The sequence below is a fragment of the Puma concolor genome, chromosome D3, assembly GCF_028749965.1.
Source record: "Puma concolor isolate L17-30 chromosome D3, mPumCon1.1.hap2, whole genome shotgun sequence".
Lineage (NCBI taxonomy): Eukaryota > Metazoa > Chordata > Mammalia > Carnivora > Felidae > Puma > Puma concolor.
Window position 1 is genome coordinate 63068973 of NC_141678.1, and position 21874 is coordinate 63090846.

A 21874-nucleotide genomic window follows, 5' to 3' on the forward strand; every position below is an offset into this window, starting at 1 on the left:
CTTCCAACAGCCATGGTGTTCTCACCATTGGATTTAAGTAGCGGTTCTCAGCCAGACCTGTTTTACACTCCCCTTTTCCCCAAAGCACATTTCACAATGTCTGGAGACAGTTTTGGTTGTCACAACTAGGTGAGAACCTCTGGCGTCTGTCTGGTGGGGAGAAGTCTGGGATAGTCCTAGACATTGTACTTCTGCCCTAGTTCTTTACTCTTTCACAGCCCATTTGCTTTAAAAAAGTCTATCTTGGTGCCTGGGTGGCTCAGTTGGTTAAGCGTCTGACTTCGGCTCAGGTCATGATCTCACGGTTCGTGGGTTCGAGTCCGTATCGGGCTCTGTGCTGACAGCTCAGAGCCTGGGACCTGTTTTGGATTCTGTGTCTCCCTCTCTCTCTCTCTGCCCCTCTCCCACTCATACTCTGGTCTCTCTCTCTCAAAAATAAACATTAAAAAAAAATTAAAAAAAAAGTCTTTCTCACTGTCTCCACTAACCTTCCTTTTCTTCCTTCAGTGTAAGACTTCCAGATGTACCCTATCAAAACTAATTTTATCGAGATAAACTGTCACCTATACCAAATCTAGTGGCCACTTTGCTTTCTTGCCACTTGACACAGTTGAGCACCCCTTTGTTCCTGAAAACCTTTTTTCGATTTGGTATAACCCGCTCCTCTGTTTTCTTTTTGCGTTGCTGACCACTTCTGCTTCTTTCCTGATTTCTTCCCTCTTCTGTCTGACCTTTACATATTAAACTGTCTAGAATTAAGTTCTGGATCGTTTTTCCCCCTAAACTCCTTTTCAGTATTTTCATCCAGACCCGTGGCTTTAGTTAGGAACCAAATGCTGGTGTTTTGAACTAATACCATCAGCCCTGATATCCCCCCTGAGTTCTCTGACTGCCTACTTGATGTCTTGACTAAGAGTCTGGTAGGCATTTCAAACTCAATATGTCTAAAACAGAATATTACTGATCCTCAGCCCCAAATCCTGCTCTTTGTTCATTCTGTCTTATTTTGGTGAATAGTAGTTTCCCATTGCTTAGGCTGAATCCTTAGTAACATTCAGTTCCTCTGCCCCCTCTCCCTTGCTCGTTGAAACCATCAGCAAGTGTCATCCACTCCATCTCCAAAGTACATCCAGACAACATCCATATTGTTTCTTTTCTACCTGGACATCTGTGAAATAGTTTCCCTACCTCCATTCTTAGTCCCTACAAGAGGGCCAGTGAGAGCTTTTATTCATTTATTTTTATTTTCTTTTTGAGAGAGGGGGAGAGAGAGAGGGCAAGCAGGGGAGAAGAGCAGACAGAGAGAGAGAAAGAGAGAGAGAGAGAGAAAAAGAGAGAAAGAATTCTAAGCACCCTCCATGCTTAGTACAGAGCCTGACACAGGGCTCGATCCCACAACCCTGAGATAATGACCTGAGCCAAAATCAAGATTTGGAAACTCAACTGACTAAGTCACCCAGGTGCCTCTAGGGATATTCTTGACAGGAGAAGAAGCTGCAAAATTCTAACACACTGCTGTTTTTTCTTTCTTTCCCACTCTCTAGGTATTCTAACCTGATATTGAACTTGTTTTCCTTGATGGTGGATGCAAACATTCCAGATATTGCTCTTGAACCAGATAAAACTGTGAAAAAGGTAACTTTTATGTTTTCTACTTTTTATATATAAAAGATGTTAAGGTTTTAATAACCCATTTCCCTTTGATGTCCCTGGCTCTAGACTCTTAAGTAACATAAATTAAGAAAAAGAGCTATTGTATAATTATTTTTTACCTTCCAGAACACAACAGCCTCTTAGGTCCATGCAGCCAGCTCTGTTCATACCCACAGTCACATGACTAGGTCATTGCATCTACAGAGAAAGCTTACTGCTACAACCATTGCTCTTTTTTTTAGAAAGTTGTAGCTCTCCTTTAATAGTCCTGATACGATATCTGATGCCTGGCACTCACAGGCTATACACGCTAAGGATCAGAGACAAAATATTATAATCTTGTCTGGGACAAGCCATTCTATATCCTTCCCATCCATACCTTGGTTACCAGAGTTTTTTTCCATGTCAACAAAGTAGAGACATCCCCTTTAACTCAGCTTCCAAAGAGAAGAAAAAAGGGTAGTCGTCATGTAGGTGAACAGTGATTCAGACTTGCCTTACCATGAATTCTTTGTTTCTTGTTTTTGTTTTTTAACATTTATTTATTTTTGAGACACAAAACGTGGGGGAGGGGCAGAAAGAGAGGGAGACACAGAATCTGAAGTAGGCTCCAGGCTCTGAGCTGTCAGCACAGAGCCAGATGTGGGGCTCAAACTCAACAAACCGCGAGATCATAACCTGAGCTGAAGTCAGACACTTAACCAACTGAGCCATCCAGGTGCCCCTGTTTTACCATGAATTCTAACAAGAGATGGGAGGAAGGGCAACAGATTTGAAGATTTTTATCTGAATTAGCTTCTGATTCTCTGATTCAGCGGGCATGTTGGGGGTGGTGTATATGAAGTGCTTTTTTTTATATCCAGAGATAACGTAAGATCGCCTTCAATATCAGTATGATAATCATTATTGAACTTGAAAGAAAGATAGTAAAACTTTTTACCTTGAAGAAGTATACAGTTACTCAAGGACAGTAGCAGTCTCTGAGATGGAGTCTCTGTGGTGGTTGAAAATAATAATTGGAACCAAAAAGCTCTAAGTTCTGACATAACCGACTCCGAACCAACTCCAGATTCCTCTGGATTGAACATTGTCTTAGTCTATTTGGGCTGCTGTAAGAAAGTACTAGAGACTAGACGGCTTATAAACAACAGAGAAACAAATTTCTTATAGTTTTGGAATCGAAGTCCGAGATCAGGGTGTTTGTATGGTCAGGTGAGAGCCCTCTTTGGGTTGACTTTTTGTTACATCTTCATCTGGCAAAAAATGTTAGGGAGCTCTGTGGGATCTCTAAGAGCACCAATCCCATTCATAAGGGTCCCATGTTCATGATCTAAGTGCCTCCCCAAAGCTCTACCCTAATATCTTCACATCGGGCATTAGTATTTCAACATGGATTTGGAGGAGACACAAATATTCAGACAATTGCAAACATAAATGAGAATCCCTTTTACTTGGTTTTATCAGTCTGTCACAAACAATGAGGGGTTTTAATGTAAATATTGTTCAGTCTTTTAAGTAAATTATCCTCTTATTAAAACTGCATTTATTATTGTATCCACAAGCACTGTTTCAATAAACACCCTTTTCCCCTTAGGAAATAGACTACTTATCACACTGGTTTTTGGCGTGGCTTATTTTTGTCATTTATTTTTTATTTATGGACTAAACCTGGTCATCAAGAAAAGTAATTGGTTGATGAAAATTTAAAATTTCCTTGACTATAATTGATGGGTGCACTAGATTCCAAATACTATTATTTTTTTGTTTTTGTTTTTGTTTTTTGCATTGATATATTCAGGATTTGTTTTGCTGTGTATTTTAAATCCATTTATCTCTGGTTATGTATTCACTTTTCCCTAACTTCACTTGTGTTCAGAAGTCAAATTATGAAAATTCTCTAATGGTGTTTGTCAAACTGAGTCTTCCAGTTTCTTCTGCCAATTAAGTTATGTCGTTCTTGTTCTTATTAGATCTTCTATTTCTCTTTTAGAAAGTCATGATTTTACTGTATAAGGTCAGTGACCTTTTGTTAACAGTTGTCTTTGCGGCCCTATCTTTTAACACAGAAGTAACTTATTTTGTGAAGAAAAAAATGCATGTATGTATTAGTTGTTTGCCTTTAGATGGGTACTCCTTAGCTGTTTTCTGATTTCAATTAAGTGAACCTTGAAAAAAATGTATTTCACCAAACATCTCCTCAAAAGGGTATTTCATAAAAGGTTTTCTTTGCTTTCTGCTCTTTTATTAAGAATATGAAGTAATTATTTGCAACATACACTTGACATTAAAGTCCTGATAATGTTGTAAACTTATGCTGGAATAGGCTAAAATTTATGTTTCATATATTTCATTTTTTAAGAAATGTAAATATTTGGGGCGCCTGGGTGGCTGAGTCGGTTAAGTGTCCGACTTTGGCTCAGGTCATGATCTCAGCTTGTGGGTTCGAGCCCCATGTCGGGTTCTCTGCTGTCAGCACAGAGCCTGCTTTGGATCTTCTGCACCACCCCCCTCCCCGCCCCTTCCCAGCTCATGCTATCTTTCTCTCTCTCAAAAAATAAATAAACATTAAACAGAAAAAGTGTAGATTTTTATACCTTGTTGAAATAACAATTGCTAACATTACTTCGAAGTCTTACCACTTGGAACATTTTTGTGTTGGCCTCATGAATAGAAGCCAACTAGGGAAATAGAGTGTAGCAATTTGAAGCTGAGAGAAGGAGAGATTAGTTAAATTATTAGAGTAATCCTAACAAAGTGCAACAATATTTTCCTGTCTCCTTAACTTAATTTAGTATATATCAGTTTTGTTTTAATTTTTGAAATTGAATACTTATAGATGGGATACATAATATTTTTGTTGATGAGATTTGTTCATTTCTTATAAAACCCAATTGCCCAAAAAATGTGAGATGGAATCACAATGATTTAAACACATGGTCATCAATCACAGACATCAGTTAAGTATCTGGTAGTAGTAGGTTAGTGTGCCAGTCTTTGCTATATGCTGTGGGAAGCTTGCACAGAAGTTGCTTTAATCCTTTTAATAATTTAGAACAAAGTTATCCAAGTAGTCTAGTAAAAATAATGCATATTGATAAAAGCAAAGTGTTGTAGTGCTAATATAACTAAAGCATAATGGATAGACTCATTTTCCAAATGAGCAAACAGATCATACTAGTTTTTTCTTTCAATAAATTTTATATGAACTACTTAAATCATAAAGAATACAGATGCTCATGTAACAAACACCCAGTAATCACCATCTGTATTTAAACATTTTGCCCTATTTGCTTTAAATCCTCTTTTATTAGTGGATCAAAACAGTCATTAGTGTTGAACTGCACCCTACCTGCCTTCCTCTAGTCTAAGGGTGATTATTCTCCTACATTTACCTTTATCCTTCTCATGAATATTTTTTCTACTTCATTCATTCACTCAACAGTATTTATTGAGCTATTTAGATTTACTATGTCTTAAGCACTATCTTATTGTTTGAGTTATAGTAATAATAAAATAAAATTTCTTGCCTTCAATGAGCTTACCTTCTAATAAGGGAAACAGAAAAGAAACAGGATAAAGTAAGTTAAAATATGTAACATATTAATAGTGATTAGTGTTTAGAGAAAAAATAAAAGTGAGGGGAAAATGAAATGTTGAGTTGGCATTGATTTTGAAAATTTTAGGATTTGTGGCCAGGAAGGGTCTCACCAGTTAGGTTTGTCAGCTCTTTGTGAATAAATTAAAAGGAGGTATTTTATGAACCTGTGGTATGGAAATAAGATTTCTTAGCTCTCTCCGACTAGATTGTCCTAGTGAATAAAAGGAAGTTATGATATTTGAGATAAAAGACCTGTGTATTCAGAAACTGATGTAACATTGTATGTTGACTGTACTTCAATTAAAAAAAAAAACAAAACAAAACTGTATTTCCTAGCAAATTACTCACTTTGTTACCAGGGAGAGTGTGTTGAAAAAAGGCAATTGCCTATCTACAGGGAGTTTTGAATTTTCTTAGCTTTTTGATACAGGTGAGTCTCTATTTAGAAAAAAAAAAAGAAAGAAAGAGAAATAGAATAGTTTAATGGATAAACATCACCACTTAGCAGTGCTTTTTCATTCGTGTTTTTCTTTAAATGAGTAATAAATCTTTTAAATTGTGGTAATGAGTTTATTCAAAGGAATTTAACAAGATAATACTGTTTTGTGTTGAAGAATAAAGGGATAATACTGTTTTGTGTTGAAGAATAAAGGGATATGTTCTTTCTCTAAATTGATCTTTGACTAATCTGTAAAACAAAAAAAATTATATACATATATATTTGTATGTATACATATTTGTATGTATACACATATTTATAATGAATATGTGTATGTATAATTGAAAATCTACAAATTGAAGATCTGTTTCAAATGACCTGTAAAATTAAATTTCCTTGGTGCCTACAAGTTATGTTTATTAAAGCATATAAGCCATAATATCCACTCTTAGGGAGTTTTGGTAATGTAGGTGTCATTTTGCTTTAGCAGTCTTGTGTCCTATTACAAACAATTATAGCATTGATTCTCTTTTAGCAGTAGTTGGATGGGGGTTTCAGTTGTTATCATTTTTCTTTTTAATTACTCTTTATTTTAAATTCTGGTTTTTATTCAATTAAGGGATTTTTTTTATTATTCTAATGCAGTTCAGATAATCAAATGAACTCAGCAAGGAAATGCTGTTTAGATTAAAACTCTTTCTTTCACCTTGATGAATGAAAAGTGTTCCTTTGTTGTAATCACTTTTGTGATTGAATAATTATTACAAGGAAAATTTTTTTATTCTAATAATTTAAATAAAAAATTTTAATAGGAAGTGTCTGCTTTTATTATTTTAATGAAAGTTACTCTTATTTCAGAGATGCTAAACACTAAATTGTTTTAAGCAAAAGTATTTATTAACGAATGCTAAATTAGTTTCGCAATGATGTGTTTTGAGCTTTCAGAGACAAAGGGTAAGGATTAAGTATAAATGATATCTCTGTGCTCCTTATGAAAGACAAAGTAGTTTAAATTTATTTTCTTAATGTTTATTTTTTAAAAGAAAGAGTATACATAGTATGAGTGGAGAAGGGGAAGAGAGAGAGGGAGACAGAATCTGAAGCAGGCTTCAGGCTCTGAGCTGTCAGCACAGAGCCCCACACAGGCCTTGAACCCATGAACCATGAGATCATGACCTGAGCTGAAGCTGGACGCTTAACCAGCTGAGCCACCCAGTCGCCCCCAAAGACAATATAGTTTAGTCTAGAAATGTGTGTTGTGTGGGGAATAGCTCTACACCCCTGAGAGTGTGGATGCAAGAAGAGTGTACATCAAAAGGTCATTGAAGACAAACTCAATATTTAGTACTAATTGGAATGTTAGAGACTGTGTTTGTGCATGTTTGTGTGCATGCACACATATAAATAGAGCTTACGTATACAATCTGAAGAGCAAAGAGAATATAGCTTGAAGAAAATGATTAGAATCTTAAGGACCTAGGGGACAATACCAAGTAGGCCGGTCAGTATATGTGATACCAAATCAACCATTTATATGCAGTTAACCTTAACTTCATTGTTATAAAAGATTATTTTTTCATATTTGGTAAACAACATCTTTTTATGCCAAATATATATATTCTGTTTGTGTTGCAAGCGCATATACAAGCATTTAAGTTTTGATCAATTGGCTGAAGTTCTGATTCTTCTGATCTGTAGTTTTTTTTTTTTTTTATAAAAAAAATTTTTTTTTTTCAACGTTTATTTATTTTTGGGACAGAGAGAGACAGAGCATGAACGGGGGAGGGGCAGAGAGAGAGGGAGACACAGAATCGGAAACAGGCTCCAGGCTCTGAGCCATCAGCCCAGAGCCTGACGCGGGGCTCGAACTCCCGGACCGCGAGATCGTGACCTGGCTGAAGTCGGACGCTTAACCGACTGCGCCACCCAGGCGCCCCTGTAGTTTTTTGATGCTTTTAAAAATAGTTCCAGACCTGTCAGACACCTTTCTAAGTCAAGGAAAATAAAGGATTAAACTCAAAGAAGAGATATGCCATTAATTGGGATTCAGAAATAGGAGAGCTAGTTCATTCAAGATAGACTTTCAGAGGCACCTGGGTGGCTCAGTCAGTTGAGCATCCTACTTCAGCTCAGGTCATGTGAGTCATACGAGCCATACTTCAGCTCAGGTCATACGAGTTTGAGCCCCGAGTCGAGCTTTGTGCTGACAACACAGAGCCTGGAGCCTTCTTCGGATTCCGTGTCTCCCCCTCGCTCTCTGCCCCTACCCTGCTCATGCCCTGTCTCTCTCAAAAATAAACGTAAAAAAAAAAAAAAAAAATTAAAAACAAAAAAACCCAGACCTTTAGATGTCCCTCCGCCGAATCGTCCTTCACTCTTTATGCCCACCTCTCTTGTACTTCCCAGCCTGAAGCTGCAGAGCTGTTGGGTCATTTGGTATACCTCCGATCTAGCAAAGAGATGAGCACCGTTCCACGGCCATGGTTGTTGTACTGTGTCCTTCTTCGTTTTTCTGGTAGTTAAATTCTATACTTAACAGTAAATACTAAATACGACCATTTTTTATCTGCTTGGAAACATCATTTTCTCCTTGCCTGTTTTTTCCAAGGTATATATGGATCACTTATAAGAGGAGAAAGGAGTAGAGTATAATCTCGTGCAGTGGCATGAGATTGTCTGGAAGTGTGAGACCCCTGCCATCAGTTAAGGGTCTTTGGGTTGGCTTCATAAATTCTCTGTGCCTCAGTTTCTGCATCTTCTAGATGGAAATACTATTCTACTTCACTGCTATCTCAGAGTCAGGCGAAATCTTGATGTGAAGTGTTTTACACAAAGTGGTCATCAATAACATTGACTTTTATTTTTTAGGAACCATTCTTATATGTTTCTACTAATTTTTCTAGTGCTTCTTGTTATTGGGAATCAACTGGAACTATAAATATGAAACAAAGAAATTTCTGTCACTGGAAATTACAGACCAACTGAAGTAGTTTTTTGCAGAGGTATAAGGAATTGCTATAGGAAGGGAGACATTTTTGGAAGATCTACTTCAGTTGATTTTGCCGGTGACTAACATAGTTTCTATTCTACTATAGGCAGTGAAACAGTGGGGGAGAATATTATTATCATCTCACCTTGGTATATCCATTTAATAACAACAGGGATAAAGTGAAGGAGATTATTTATTAATAAATATGTCACATTTTAAATCTTACACAGTAGTTCTAGCTTCAAAATGTGAAAAAATAAAGCACCCTTTTGAGTTAAAAGAACATTTTTTTTTATTTTTAATTTGCAGGGCCTAAGAATCATGTTTACTATTTAGTTTTTCTTTTTTTAAAAATATAATTTATTGTTAAATTGGCTTCCATACAACACCCAGTGCTTATCCCAACAAGTGCCCTCCTCAATGCCCATCACCTACTTTCTCCTCTTCCCCACCCCCCATCAACCCTCAGTTTGCTCTCTGTATTTAAGAGTCCCGTGTGGTTTGCTTTCCTCCCTCTCTGTTTGTAACTTGGTTCCCCCCTTCCCTTCCCCCATGGTCTTCTGTTAAGTTTCTCAAGATACACTGACTTATTTTACTTAGCATAATACTCTCCCGTTCCATCCATGTTGCTGCAAATGGCAGGATTTAATTCTTTCTCATTGCCAAGTAGTATTCCATTGTGTATATAAACCACATCTTTATCTATTCATCAGTTGATGGACATTTACGCTTTTTCCATAATTTGGCTATTGTTGAAAGCACTGCTATAAACATTGGGGTACCTGTGTCCCTATGCATCAGCACTCCTGTATTCCTTGGGTAAATTCCTAGTATTGCTATTGCTGGGTCATAGGGTAGTTTTATTTTTAATTTTTTGAGGAACCTCCACACTGAGGTTGCATTCAGAGCAGCTGCACCAGTTTGCATTCCCACCGACAGTGCAAGAGGGTTCCCATTTCTCCACATCCTCGCCAGCATCTAGTCTCCTGATTTGTTCATTTTAGCCACTCTGACTGGTGTGAGGTGGTATCTCAAGTGTGGCTTTCATTTGTATTTCCCTGATTATGAGTGACATTGAGCATCGTTTCATGTGTCTGTTGGCCATCTGGATGTCTTCTTTGGAAAAGTGTCTATTCATGCCTTCTACCCATTTTTTATCTGGGTTATTTGCTTTTTGGGTGTTGAGCTTGATAAGTTCTATATAGATTTTGGACACTAGCCTTTTATCAGATATGTCATTTGCAAATATCTTTTCTCATTATGTCGGTTACCTTTTAGTTATGTTGATTGTTTCCTTTGCAGTGCAGAAGCTTTTTATCTTCATGAGGTCCCAATAGTTCATTTTTGCTTTTAATTCCTTTGCCTTTGGAGATGTAACAAGTAAGAAATCCCTGCGGCTGAGGTCAAAGAGGTTGCAGCCTGCTTTCTCCTAGGGTTTTGATGGTTTCCTGTTTCACATTCAGGTCTTTCATCCATTTTGAGTTTGTTTTTGTGTATGGTGTAAGAAAGTGGTCTAGTTTCATTCTCCTGCATGTTGCTGTCCAGTTCTCCCAGCACCATTTGTTAAAGAGACTGTCTTTGGGGCGCCTGGGTGGCTCAGTCGGTTGAGCGCTCGACTTTGCCGCAGGTGAGGGGATGTGAGATGATCTCACAGTTCGTGAGTTCAAGCCCCGCATCGTGCTCTGTGCTGACAGCTCAGAGCCTGGAGCCTGCCTCGGATTCTGTGTCTCCCTCTCTCTCTGCCCCTTCCCCGCTCATGCTCTGTCTCTCTCTGTCTCTCAAAAATGAATAAACATTAAAAAATAAATAAATAAATAAAATAAAATAAAGAGACTGTCTTTTTCCATTGGATACTCTTTTCTGCTTTGTCAAAGATTAGTTGTCCATATATTTGTGGTTTCTCTATTCTATTCCATTGGTCTATGTGTCTGTTTTTGTGCCAATACCATACTATCTTGATGATTACAGCTTTGTAGTAGAGGCTAAAGTCTGGGATTGTGATGCCTCCCATGTTGGTTTTCTTCTTCAATATTAGTTTGGCAATTTGGGGTCATTTGTGTTTCCATACAAATTTTAGGGTTGTTCTGACTTTGAGAAGAATGCCAGTGCAATTTTGATTGGGATTGCGTCGAATGTGTAGATTGCTTTGGGTAGTATTGACATTTTAACAATATTTATCCTTCCAACCCATGAGCATGGAATGTTGTTGCACTTCTTTGTATCTTCTTCAATTTCCTTTATAAGCTTTCTATACTTTTCAGCATACAAATCTTTTACATCTTTGGTTAGGTTTATTCCTAGGTAACAACCAACAAGGATAGGGTGATTTACAGCATATAGCAAAAACAGTAAACTTTGACACTCAAAAGAATAATAACTTCAGAACTTCTTGTAAGTTATAAAACATTTCTTTGTCACAGAAATCAGTCATAATATATTGTAATAACGTCTGTATCCATTTGGTTCTGTCTCTTCAAAGTATGTTCTCCCCCCCCCCCCCCCCCCCCAAGACTAACATACTATGATCTTCTAGGTTCAGGATAAATTCCGACTAGACCTGTCTGATGAAGAGGCCGTGCATTACATGCAGAGTCTGATTGATGAAAGTGTCCATGCTCTTTTTGCTGCAGTGGTAGAACAGATTCACAAGTTTGCCCAGGTAAGTTCTCAGTGCAGTGGACTTTATCTCTGCCTCCCCGTGTCCTACCCCAGAGTCCTCAGAGAGCCATACTTTTCTCCTGCTAATGATGCCTTTTCCTTATTTTCTTTGTCAAGTCGTTTTTGCCATCTCAGCAGCCAGCCACTGTGAACATGCTGCGTACATTATCAATTCTAAAACAGCCCACTGAAATTTTCTTAGTCGTCAGCTAAATTGTGGAGTATTAGCATTGGTGTATTTGTCCTTTGGCGTCAGTGGTGATTGTAAACCTTCCTTGAGAATGATCATGGGTCTAACGGTGGCCTTGGCAAGTGAGACTTGAGCACATGTTGGGTTTTCACAAATGGTGAAGTGCTGGGAAAGGAGTTTTGAAGCTGAGTGAAGCAGTGCGCATCATGTATGGAAAAGGTCTGTCTGTAGCCTTACTGTTAGCAGAAGCTTGCATACAAATGTCTGAGGGAGGGAGACCTTTTCACACTAGCCTGTGATGCTAAACCTCAGGTTTAAAGCCTGGTTTCATTATGAATTTCATAATGAGGATGATTATGAAAATGGTGAGCAAACAGAAAAATAAGACCTCTTTCCCTCTGTCCCCTACCCTCACACTCTTCTCCTTGTGCACCCTTTCCTCACTTTGCATATTCTGTTGGTAATTTTACTAATCACCCAAGCTCAAAGCCTGTCCACTTGACTTCTCCCTCACCCGGTACCATTGTACCACCAAGCCTTGCCAGTTTAACTATTTCTTTAATTACCATTTTCTATCATTTTTGGACTCCTAACATTTTAATCCATTTTTTGCTCTTTACGATACCTTGGATAACTAAAATGCTTTATAACTCTTCTCTCTGTTTTAGCCTTTTTTTTTCTGTAAGCATTTTTTATTCTAAATATCAGATATATTTTCACAATATAATGTTTTACTTTGTCCTCTCGCCCCCCTTGTTAATGTCAATGTGCAGTGTTTCCCCGTTGCCTAACAGTGAAGACCGGTCTCTGGAAGTTCAAGGCCTTCCAGGATTGTATTCCAAGCTACTTTCCAAGCTGTTTCCCTAATACTGTCTCTGAATATTTTGATCTCTTCTGTCTCTGTGATTACTTTGCAGCTGCCATTTCGTCAGCACCAGAACATCCATCTTTTCTTATAATGAATCTTTGGTAAACTTATGCTTACCAAATCCAGTCTGTCCACCAAGATGTATTCTTAATGCCACTTTGATTGATCTTCCTCTGGATATTTATAATACTTTTAACTTATTGAGTTGCACTTATATTTGCTTTCTGTTATAGATATTTGTTAACGTTTATTTATTTTTGAGACAGAGAGAGACAGAGCATGAATGGGGGAGGGTCAGAGAGAGGGAGACACAGAATCTGAAACAGGCTCCAGGCTCTGAGCTGTCAGTACAGAGCCCGATGCGGGACTCGAACTCACAGACCACGAGATCATGACCTGAGCCGAAGTTGGCCGCTTAACTGACTGAGCCACCCAGGTGCCCCTCTATTATAGATATTTGGATTCTTGTCTTATAACTCCTAAAATGCAAACTTCTTGAAGTCAGGGCTATATCTATTACTCACCTATTAGTACAATGGCTTATCCACTTAAAAAATATCCAGTGAACTTAAAGGGGTGTCTTCCTGTAGATGTTAGCCTATACTCTTTTCCTGGCTTAACAAAAAGTTTCTTCTCCCAGAACACCAATTCAGGTCATATTTTATTATAAGGACCAAATCAAGTTCTGCGTCCTAGGTTATTAATCCTATCCAGTCAATTCTCAAGAGAATAAACTGTGATTCAGATGGTATGTAAGTGATTTGTCTAGCTAATGGTGAATCTGAGTCCACACATAATACAGCAGAGTGTTTTATTTTTTTTATTTATTTTTTTTTTAATTTTTTTTTCAACGTTTTTATTTATTTTTGGGACAGAGAGAGACAGAGCATGAACAGGCGAGGGGCAGAGAGAGAGGGAGACACAGAATCGGAAACAGGCTCCAGGCTCTGAGCCATCAGCCCAGAGCCTGACGCGGGGCTCGAACTCACGGAACGCGAGATCGTGACCTGGCTGAAGTCGGACGCTTAACCGACTGCGCCACCCAGGCGCCCCAACAGCAGAGTGTTTTAGAGCAATAGAAGCAATAGAATAGGATAGAAGTCCAGAACGGTTTAATGACTTAGCCATCTTCATGTGGCTAACAAAGAAGGGACAGAACCAAAACTTGAACCCAGATCTTCTGACTTCCATATCTAGTATTTTGAAGCCAGTTCTCTTGTCAACATTTTGCTCACCACTATTTATATTATGTGTTAATGAAATTTTCTGTGGCATAGCCCACGCAATCCTGTTATTTTCTCTCCCTTTTTCTTTCCCTTTATTTTTTAAGTTATTTATAAAATTTTTTTTAATGTTTATTCATTTTTGAGACAGAGTGTGAGTGGGGGAGGGGTAGTGACAGAGAGGGGGTGACACAGAATCCAAAGCAGTTTCCAGGTCTGAGCTGTCAGCACAGAGCCTGATGCCGGCCTCGAACTCACAGACCATTAGATCATGACCTGAGCTGAAGTTGGATGCTTACGTGACTGAGCCACCCAGGCGCCCCTCTTTTTATTTTTTTTTTTAAGACAGAGAAAGACATGGAGCACAATGGGGGAGGGGCAGAGAGAGGAAGATACAGAATCCAAAGCAGTCTCCAGGCTCTGAGCTGTCAGCACAGAGCTGGATGCCAGGCTTGAACTCATGAACTGTGAGATCATGACCTGAGCCAAAGTCAGACACTTAACCGACTGAGCCACTCAGTCGCCCATCTCTCTCTGCCTTTTTCTATGTACACCTTTTGTTTTTCTTTTTTAATACTCAAATAGTTGTAACATGTGTGAGGTTAGAAACTTTTAACTTCTGTGTCTTTGCATTTCCTTTAGAGTTGGTTATTTATATTTTATTTTGCTCTGTCCTTATTGACAACTGTACAAATTTCTCTCCTTCATGGGTTTTCTTTCTTGTATACTTGAAGCTTCTCATTTTTCTCCCTTATTTTCCTGGACATTTATTTACCATATATAATGGAGCTAAAATTCCACACTTGAAATTAATGCAGCTGCCTAACACCTCATTTCAGATTATCTGTAGCTATGTAACAAACCTGAACTTCCTAGCTTAAAAAACTTAAAAAAACTTCTTATAATTCTCTAGTCAAGATTTCAGCCAGAGCCCAACCACATGGTTCTTTTGTTTCCTGTTACGTCAGGTGGGTTCACTATTCAGCTGCTTTCAGCCCATGATTGGGTTTGTCTGAAGGGCCCAGAAGGTTTCACACATCTCTTTGGTGCTCTTCCAGACGGCCTCTCCACTTCTGTCACCACTCAGGACTCTAGCCGGGGCTGCTGTTCTACTGCATGGTGACTGGCTGCTCCACAGGAACGCGAGAACAGAAGCAGCAGGCCTCTTAGAGCAAGTCTCAAGGCCAGCCCCTGTTCTCAGGAACAAGAGATAGAGTGTTCTCTTGGGAGGAGAAGGATTAAGTGTTACATCTTTGAAGGCTTAACTACCACTTATTTGATACAATCCAGGTTAAAGTTTGAGCCTTCAAGTTCTGTAAATGAACTTGTGGCATACTTTACTATAGTTTTGAAATTGTGTTGTCAATTACATAAGATGCCTGTTTTTGCATTGCTCACTCCATCTAAGAATAGAAAGACTCTTTCTCTTAATATTCTGTGTTAAAAATAGAGGAGACAGAAAGCTAGATTAAAAAAAAGGGACCACATATTATCTGGGGGAGGTAGTAATAGAGGCACCTTCATTTACCAATGTCTCTGGGCCTCAGTTTCCACATCGGTAAAGTGATTGGTATTGAGGTAAAAACTAATATAAATGTAATCTATAATCAGAGATGTACAAAGGTCACTTGCTTTCCATATATAAAGCTTATACTGACTACTACAAAAACTAAAAGTAAATGAAACCCCCAGCACTGATGGTTAAATTATGAAGGTTGTTGAGAACTAAGAGTTGATACACATACCTTTAATGTTCACAGAGAAAATATGAATATGGGTGATAAATTGGTAATAGAAATGGATGTATTCTTAGATGTGGGAAGGATCATTTTATACATATGAACTAATGGATGATTATATTTCTTGGAAAGAAGTATTAAGTCTTTTAGGTTTCTATTTTCTTAGAAATCCTGGATAAATAGTTATTTGATCTTACTTGGTCTTCGTTGTTACAAACTTTCTTGGGCTAGGATAGATTCTTGATAACAAAATAGTGTTATTATCTAAAATTAAGGCTGTAGCAGCATGAATATTAATAAGAGCAAATATCTGGATTATTCCAGTGACTTAATACTACCAGCATCATCCCAGACAGGTAAAAGTGGAGGTTTAATGCAACATGAATATTTATGTAGACAAAAATTTTTAGACCATCTCTCTCAGCTGTCTACTTTATAATGACAGATAACAGTGTCTGAGACAACAATAGCCATACGTTATTTATTTGAACTTTGTATTTCATATAGTGCTTCGCTATTTTTTAATATTATATAATCCTTAACAACCACAAAAGTGAGTTTTAACATTCTCTTCTTTTATAAATGAGAAGGCTGAGCCACATAAAACGTTTCCTAACTTATTAAATTCAGGTCTTTACCAGAATATCCCCTTTTCTACATCCTAAGAGATGAACTTGAAAATGCTCATGCTATCTGAGGTTTCCTTAAATATATTTGTCACCTGTGTCTGTACTCTTGTGCAACTGAAACAATATCAGAATAAGAATAAACTAAGGATGTTTGATTTCATTGGAATTTTTTTAGGCATTGAGGGTTACAGGAGACACTGAGTAAAGTTTTAACTTCACATAGTCTTTTGAAATTATCAAATGACAGAAGCATAGCTATATCTAAACTGAAGTTTATTTTCTTCTTGAAACTCACACTCCTAAATGCAGTATATTTTCTAAATAGTGACTATGTATCTTTTTTAGGTAGTGATACTAATAAATTATTTGCACATGCAAATCCGGGTGACCAACATCTGTTTCTTCTGGTCACTCAAAGCATTTATTATAAAGATGTACGTTGCTAAATGAGTTTGGCTAATTTCAGTGCATTCCTATTAATCACTGTGGATTGTAGGACAGTTTTCTAAAAATGGAGATAAATTAATTGATACATGTTAACAAAAACTATAGTTTTTCAGCATAAAAGAAATTATAGTCTATAAGAAGACCACAAAATTGCCACATAGAACTATTATGTTGCAATGCTGAAAAGCCTTATTTTCTTCCATCATACCATTTGCTAGGAAGGGTAGAGATTAAACACTGCAATATATGTTGCCTAGCAACACCCACCTATTAGTGATACAAATTTTCCACTGAAAAACACTTTTATTTAGGTCATTGTCTTTGTAATTGCTTCATCAGAACTCTTGTCTCCACTGAAATGGTCTTTAAAAGGCTTTCTAGTCTTAGCTGCACAGAAGGGTAGAGGTCACTTAGTTTGGGGCACTTACTGCACTAAAACTAGGCCTTTGGATGGTGATCTCTCACAGTACAACCGATTTCTTCCCTGTTTTTACTTTCTCCTGTCTCTCTTTTTACCGATTGATGATAGAAGGCTAGAAAGTGGGGTGTGGTTTCCAATCATTTTAATACTTAGAGGTGCATTTTTTGCAGACTGAGAGTAAAGCAGTAACAGATCAGGTTCAGAAAGTTTGCCTAAATTCCAGCCCAAGATACCGAGAACACATTACTGCTATACGTTTGGCAAGAATCCTTACTTAGCCCCTGTGGTGTTCAAGGGGGAAAAGCACAGGTCCAAGCAGAGGGGCACCTGAACTTAACACTTGAGGTAAAGTTATGTGCCTTTAGCTGAAGAGAATTCAACTATACATACTGTGGGGATTAAAAGAAAAATGAAAGGAGAAAAACAATGTGGTTGTTCTACCTGATGTTTTTCCTGAAGAGCATACGTCCTCTAATAAATGTGAGAGGAGCTCCTTTGGTAATGTTTCAGACCCAGTGTCTCCCATGACTGTGCTGCATGTGATTCCAGTATTGAAGATTCTCGTGTTTTGCACAACACGGCTTCGGAGTACAGGCAATCTATCTGCCCCATCTGCTGCTCAGAGAAACAAGTTGTTTTGCGTCAGTATTAAGGGAAAAGCTTCCTGTTTTGGACTTTTGGGGGAGATAACTGTCTGCAATGTGTTTCCTTGTGAAGGGCTTTTCTCGAGTAATCGTGTTTTTTTGTGTTGCTATTTTACCTTTGTGTACTGACCTTACCACTGACCACAGTGTAGATGTTTGCACTGTGCCTGCTCTACCCTCTACTCTCCCGTGAGAGCACATAGATGCAGAAGATGCCCGCAGAGAGGAGAAGAGAGCATCATTTCTGAGTTTATGTTATATGGACCGTATTTTACCATTTGGAATAAAGGACGACAGTATAAAATATTTTATTGAACAAAACAAAGAGTATTAAATTCTTTAGCCAAAGAGAAATTTTTTCTCAAGAAACAAACTTTTTTTTTATTAAATAATTTTCTAAAGAGTCAGATGATTCCCAGACCAGTGGCTTAAATAAATATCATAATGCCAGTATATCATACAAAACTATTTTATATCATTTTGTGTCTCCCATCTGATCTATTCCTAATTTGTTTGAATTATCCTGGGAGGAATAAAAATTAACAACAAAGAAACAGCAATAATAGTAGTAATTACAGCCTATTGAACACTTGGATGTACCAGGAATTATGTAAAGAGATTTCTCTGCTTTGCCTTGTTTAATCCTCACACCTGTGAAGTGTGTATATCACCAGGCCTGTTTCATCGATGAGAAAACCGAGGCTGAAGTTAAATAACATACACAAGGTCTCGTGGTTAATAGGGGACAAAAGTCCAGAATCAAACCCAGACCTGTGGTTGTAGAAATAGACAGTAGTTTCTAAATCATGTTTTTCTTGATACACGTTAAAGCTTTAATTTAATGGAGGTGAATGGATTTTTTTGTGAGTAGCGAGTTTTAAAAAATACACTTGTAAATAAAAAAAGAAATGATCTTTAATTTTTCTTTGATCTTTCATCTGCCCAGTGAAAGAAAAAGTCAGCTGTGCAGACAGACAATGGAGTATGATATAAAAAGGAGCCATTGGGAGTAGTTACTCCCAGGTAAATATGGTAAATGTGGGACAACGTTTATTTTGCACGTTGGTCATAAACCAGTCTTGCTTGAATTTTATTGACCCACATGTGCTCTCTGTTGCACTGCTGTCAGCACCACGGCACGAATAGCCATCAAAACCTGTGACATTTATTTTTTTTTTTTTTTTTTTTTTTTTTTAATTTTTTTTTCAACGTTTATTTATTTTGGGGACAGAGAGAGACAGAGCATGAACGGGGGAGGGGCAGAGAGAGAGGGAGACACAGAATCGGAAACAGGCTCCAGGCTCTGAGCCATCAGCCCAGAGCCTGACGCGGGGCTCGAACTCACGGACCGCGAGATCGTGACCTGGCTGAAGTCGGACGCTTAACCGACTGCGCCACCCAGGCGCCCCAAAACCTGTGACATTTAAAAACCTACTAGAGGAGCTTGCTGCATTCCAAATGTTTTAAAGTCTTAAGATCAGTTAATTACTATAATAGCAACAGTCAGCAGAATGCCCCAGAATTTTCAGCTAAAATGCCCTGCAGTTTACTTTTTATCTGTAGAAATTTAATTTCCTTTAATTTAATTTAAATTCTTAATTTCTTCTCCGGGGAAAGTTTTTAAACACTTGAGTATCATCCACGGTGAGATTTGTCTGTTTGTTTCATTAACTGCTTTTAGGAAGGTTAGTCGTCGTAACCTTGTTTTTCTGCCCTTCTGGTTACATTTAACTGTTTTTTATAAATTCATCAAATGTACAGGGCGTTTGAATATTTTGGGACTGGCTCTGCTACGTAGTATTACTAACTTTTTTCTCACAGAGACACTTTGAAGTACTTAGGAGATATATTATAGACTGTTCAGTAGCAGTGTTTTTCTCACACATACAAACACATATATACACTTGTGTGGTTTTTTTATCGTTTTCAGGATATTTAGACTTCCTAACAGGTGAGGACCCTTCATAATTTGGCTCTAACCTGCATTTTCAGCTTTAATCATTTTCTACCAGCCTTAAAAAGAGTCCTTTTTGTATTATACTCTAATGATTTACCCCCATGACAATTTCCCATACGTAGTATTTCCCCCCAAACCCTCACAAGCACTACCTCTTTGCTCTTTGCCAGGAATGAGTTCCCCAACCATTGCCCAACTTTTGGATGTGCTTGTGTGTGTTTATGAGTGGTGACTCTCTCTATGAGCATTTTGTCTTCAGGTTTTTTTTTTTTTTTGTTTTGTTTTTTTTTTGTCTTAAGTAACTTGGGGACTCTCACACAACCTGAGGCATTCCTGGCACATGGTAGGCACCAAATAAATGTATGTGATTTTATATAAGTGCCCAGGACCATTTGAGAAGTTGATTTTCTCTGATACCATCTTCTTGAAAATATTCAAACAGCGTTTTGTTTTCTTTTTTTCCCTAACTAGGCTCCATGCCCAGCATGGAGCCCAGCATGGGGCTTAAACTCAAAACCCTGAGATCAAGACCTGAGCTGAGATTAAGAGTTGGATGCCTAAACTACTGAGCCATCTAGGTGCCCCTATACAGCTTCTTTTTATTTTATTTTTTATTTAAAAAAATTTTTTTTTACATTTATTCATTTTTGAGAGACAGTGCACAAGAGAGGGAGGGGCAGAGAGAGAGGGAGACACAGAATCCGAAGCAGGCTCCAGGCTCTGAGCTGTCAGCACAGAGCCTGACGCGAGGCTCAAACTCACAAACCACGAGATCCCGACCTGAGCCAAAGTCAGGCACTCAACCGACTGAGCCACCCAGGTGCCCCCTATGCAGCTTCTTAAATCAGAAATTACATTCCTCGTATTAGCATTAAAGCTGAATGTTATCATATTCTTACTAGGATTGCCACCCTAAATCATATCAGACCAAAATCAGTCAGCATCTTTGACATTTTTACACATATATGTGAACGCACATCCACATCCACAAATACTTGTCAGTGAGTTTTTTTCCCCCTCATGTTTTTTATCAGAGTAATAATGAGGTGAAGTTCACGGAAACAAGATTTTGTTTCCCATGTACAGCATTCTTATTTCCTCCGAGATAATGGCCAACATCTATTTTATTGAATAAGATGGCACATGAGTTATGGATGACTCAGTGTATGTTCGCCCAACAGGGAGAGTTGTTTGTGCTGAGAAAGTGGTGGTTGGTGGCATCTGTAAGTGTTAATGACAACCGTTAACTGTTACAGATTATTTTTGCTTAGTAGTTCTCAAAAGTAAGATCCTCTCAGTTTCAATGAATGCTAATGTAGAGAGAAAATGAAAAGAGGGTCATTGTCACAGATCTCTTTATCAGCCATATTGAGGTAACTGTGAAGAAAAGTAACAAAAATAGGTGATAAAAGCATTGTTTTCTTTTATTTTTACTTGGTATCTTAAAATCAAACACTGTTTGTATGTTGGCCCCCAAACAACTCTTGACCGGGCTTCCTTGTTCTTTCAGGACTACTTTCTTTGATTTGATTCCAGCTCAGTACTGGAATAAAGTGGTTGCACTCAATGAAGTGGAATAAGCAACAGGTTTTCACAGTCTCTAAAAATGTCATGACAAAACTAAGCATTTTTTTAAAAAACTATAGACTCTGTTGTCTTTCTTTGTGAACATTGATGTTAATTACTACTTGTTTATCTGTTTTTAATTTTCATAGTACTGGAGAAAATGAAACTGGGTTTGGCACCTCAAAATGTTTGGCTCTTTAAGAGAACTCCTTTAGAAGCAACCTCTGTCTAAGGAAGACTTCAGAGTAACAAGGAAGAGAACATTTAATCTTCAAGATACCATATATCCTAAATGTTACATGGTGCCTGAATTCAATTTCCTTGGATGTCCCTGTCTAAATTGTCTTGAAGGGTTTGTTTTGAAATATTGTACATATTTATTTTCAAATGTACACATTGTTAATAAGCTAAGAAGTGAAAAATTTATTCCAGGATCATGTATATACTTTGAGAGTTCTGGAAGAATTTTATGTTGAAATAGTAAAACATTTTAGTCTCTGCGTTTGAAATGTTCTTTTTTTCTTTTTTTTTTTAATCATCTCTTCACACCAAGACAGCAGTTATGAATTTGGACTGTCTCACTTAAGAAGGCTTTTTTGTTGTGTCTCTCCCTTCTCCCTCCTTCTCTTCCCCCTCTTTCTCCCCTGCTCATGTTTGTTTTTGCCTAATCTACAGTACTTAAAGGTTTACATATTGTGACTCATTCTTTTACAAAAGTTCAACAATTGCATATACTTCAAATAAGACAGTCATTTTCTCTCATTTTTAAATATATATCTTTTTTGAAAACTATGGTTAGTTCACAGTTCTCCTAGCTTGTAAGTACATGAATCAAGACATGCAAATATGTCAA

General features: G+C 37.7%; 1 protein-coding gene across 1 annotated transcript in view; it reads left to right on the forward strand.

The window, feature by feature from the left end:
- PIK3C3 (phosphatidylinositol 3-kinase catalytic subunit type 3) overlaps window positions 1-21530 on the forward strand; it is a 152139-nt gene extending 130609 nt beyond the window's left edge. Inside the window, exons 23-25 of the mRNA XM_025931079.2 lie at window positions 1545-1635; window positions 11213-11338; window positions 21171-21530. Of these exons, the coding sequence (XP_025786864.1) occupies window positions 1545-1635; window positions 11213-11338; window positions 21171-21185 (232 nt within the window). The 3' untranslated portion in view covers window positions 21186-21530. The remainder of the gene's footprint in view (window positions 1-1544; window positions 1636-11212; window positions 11339-21170) is intronic.
- Window positions 21531-21874: the final 344 nt, after the last annotated feature.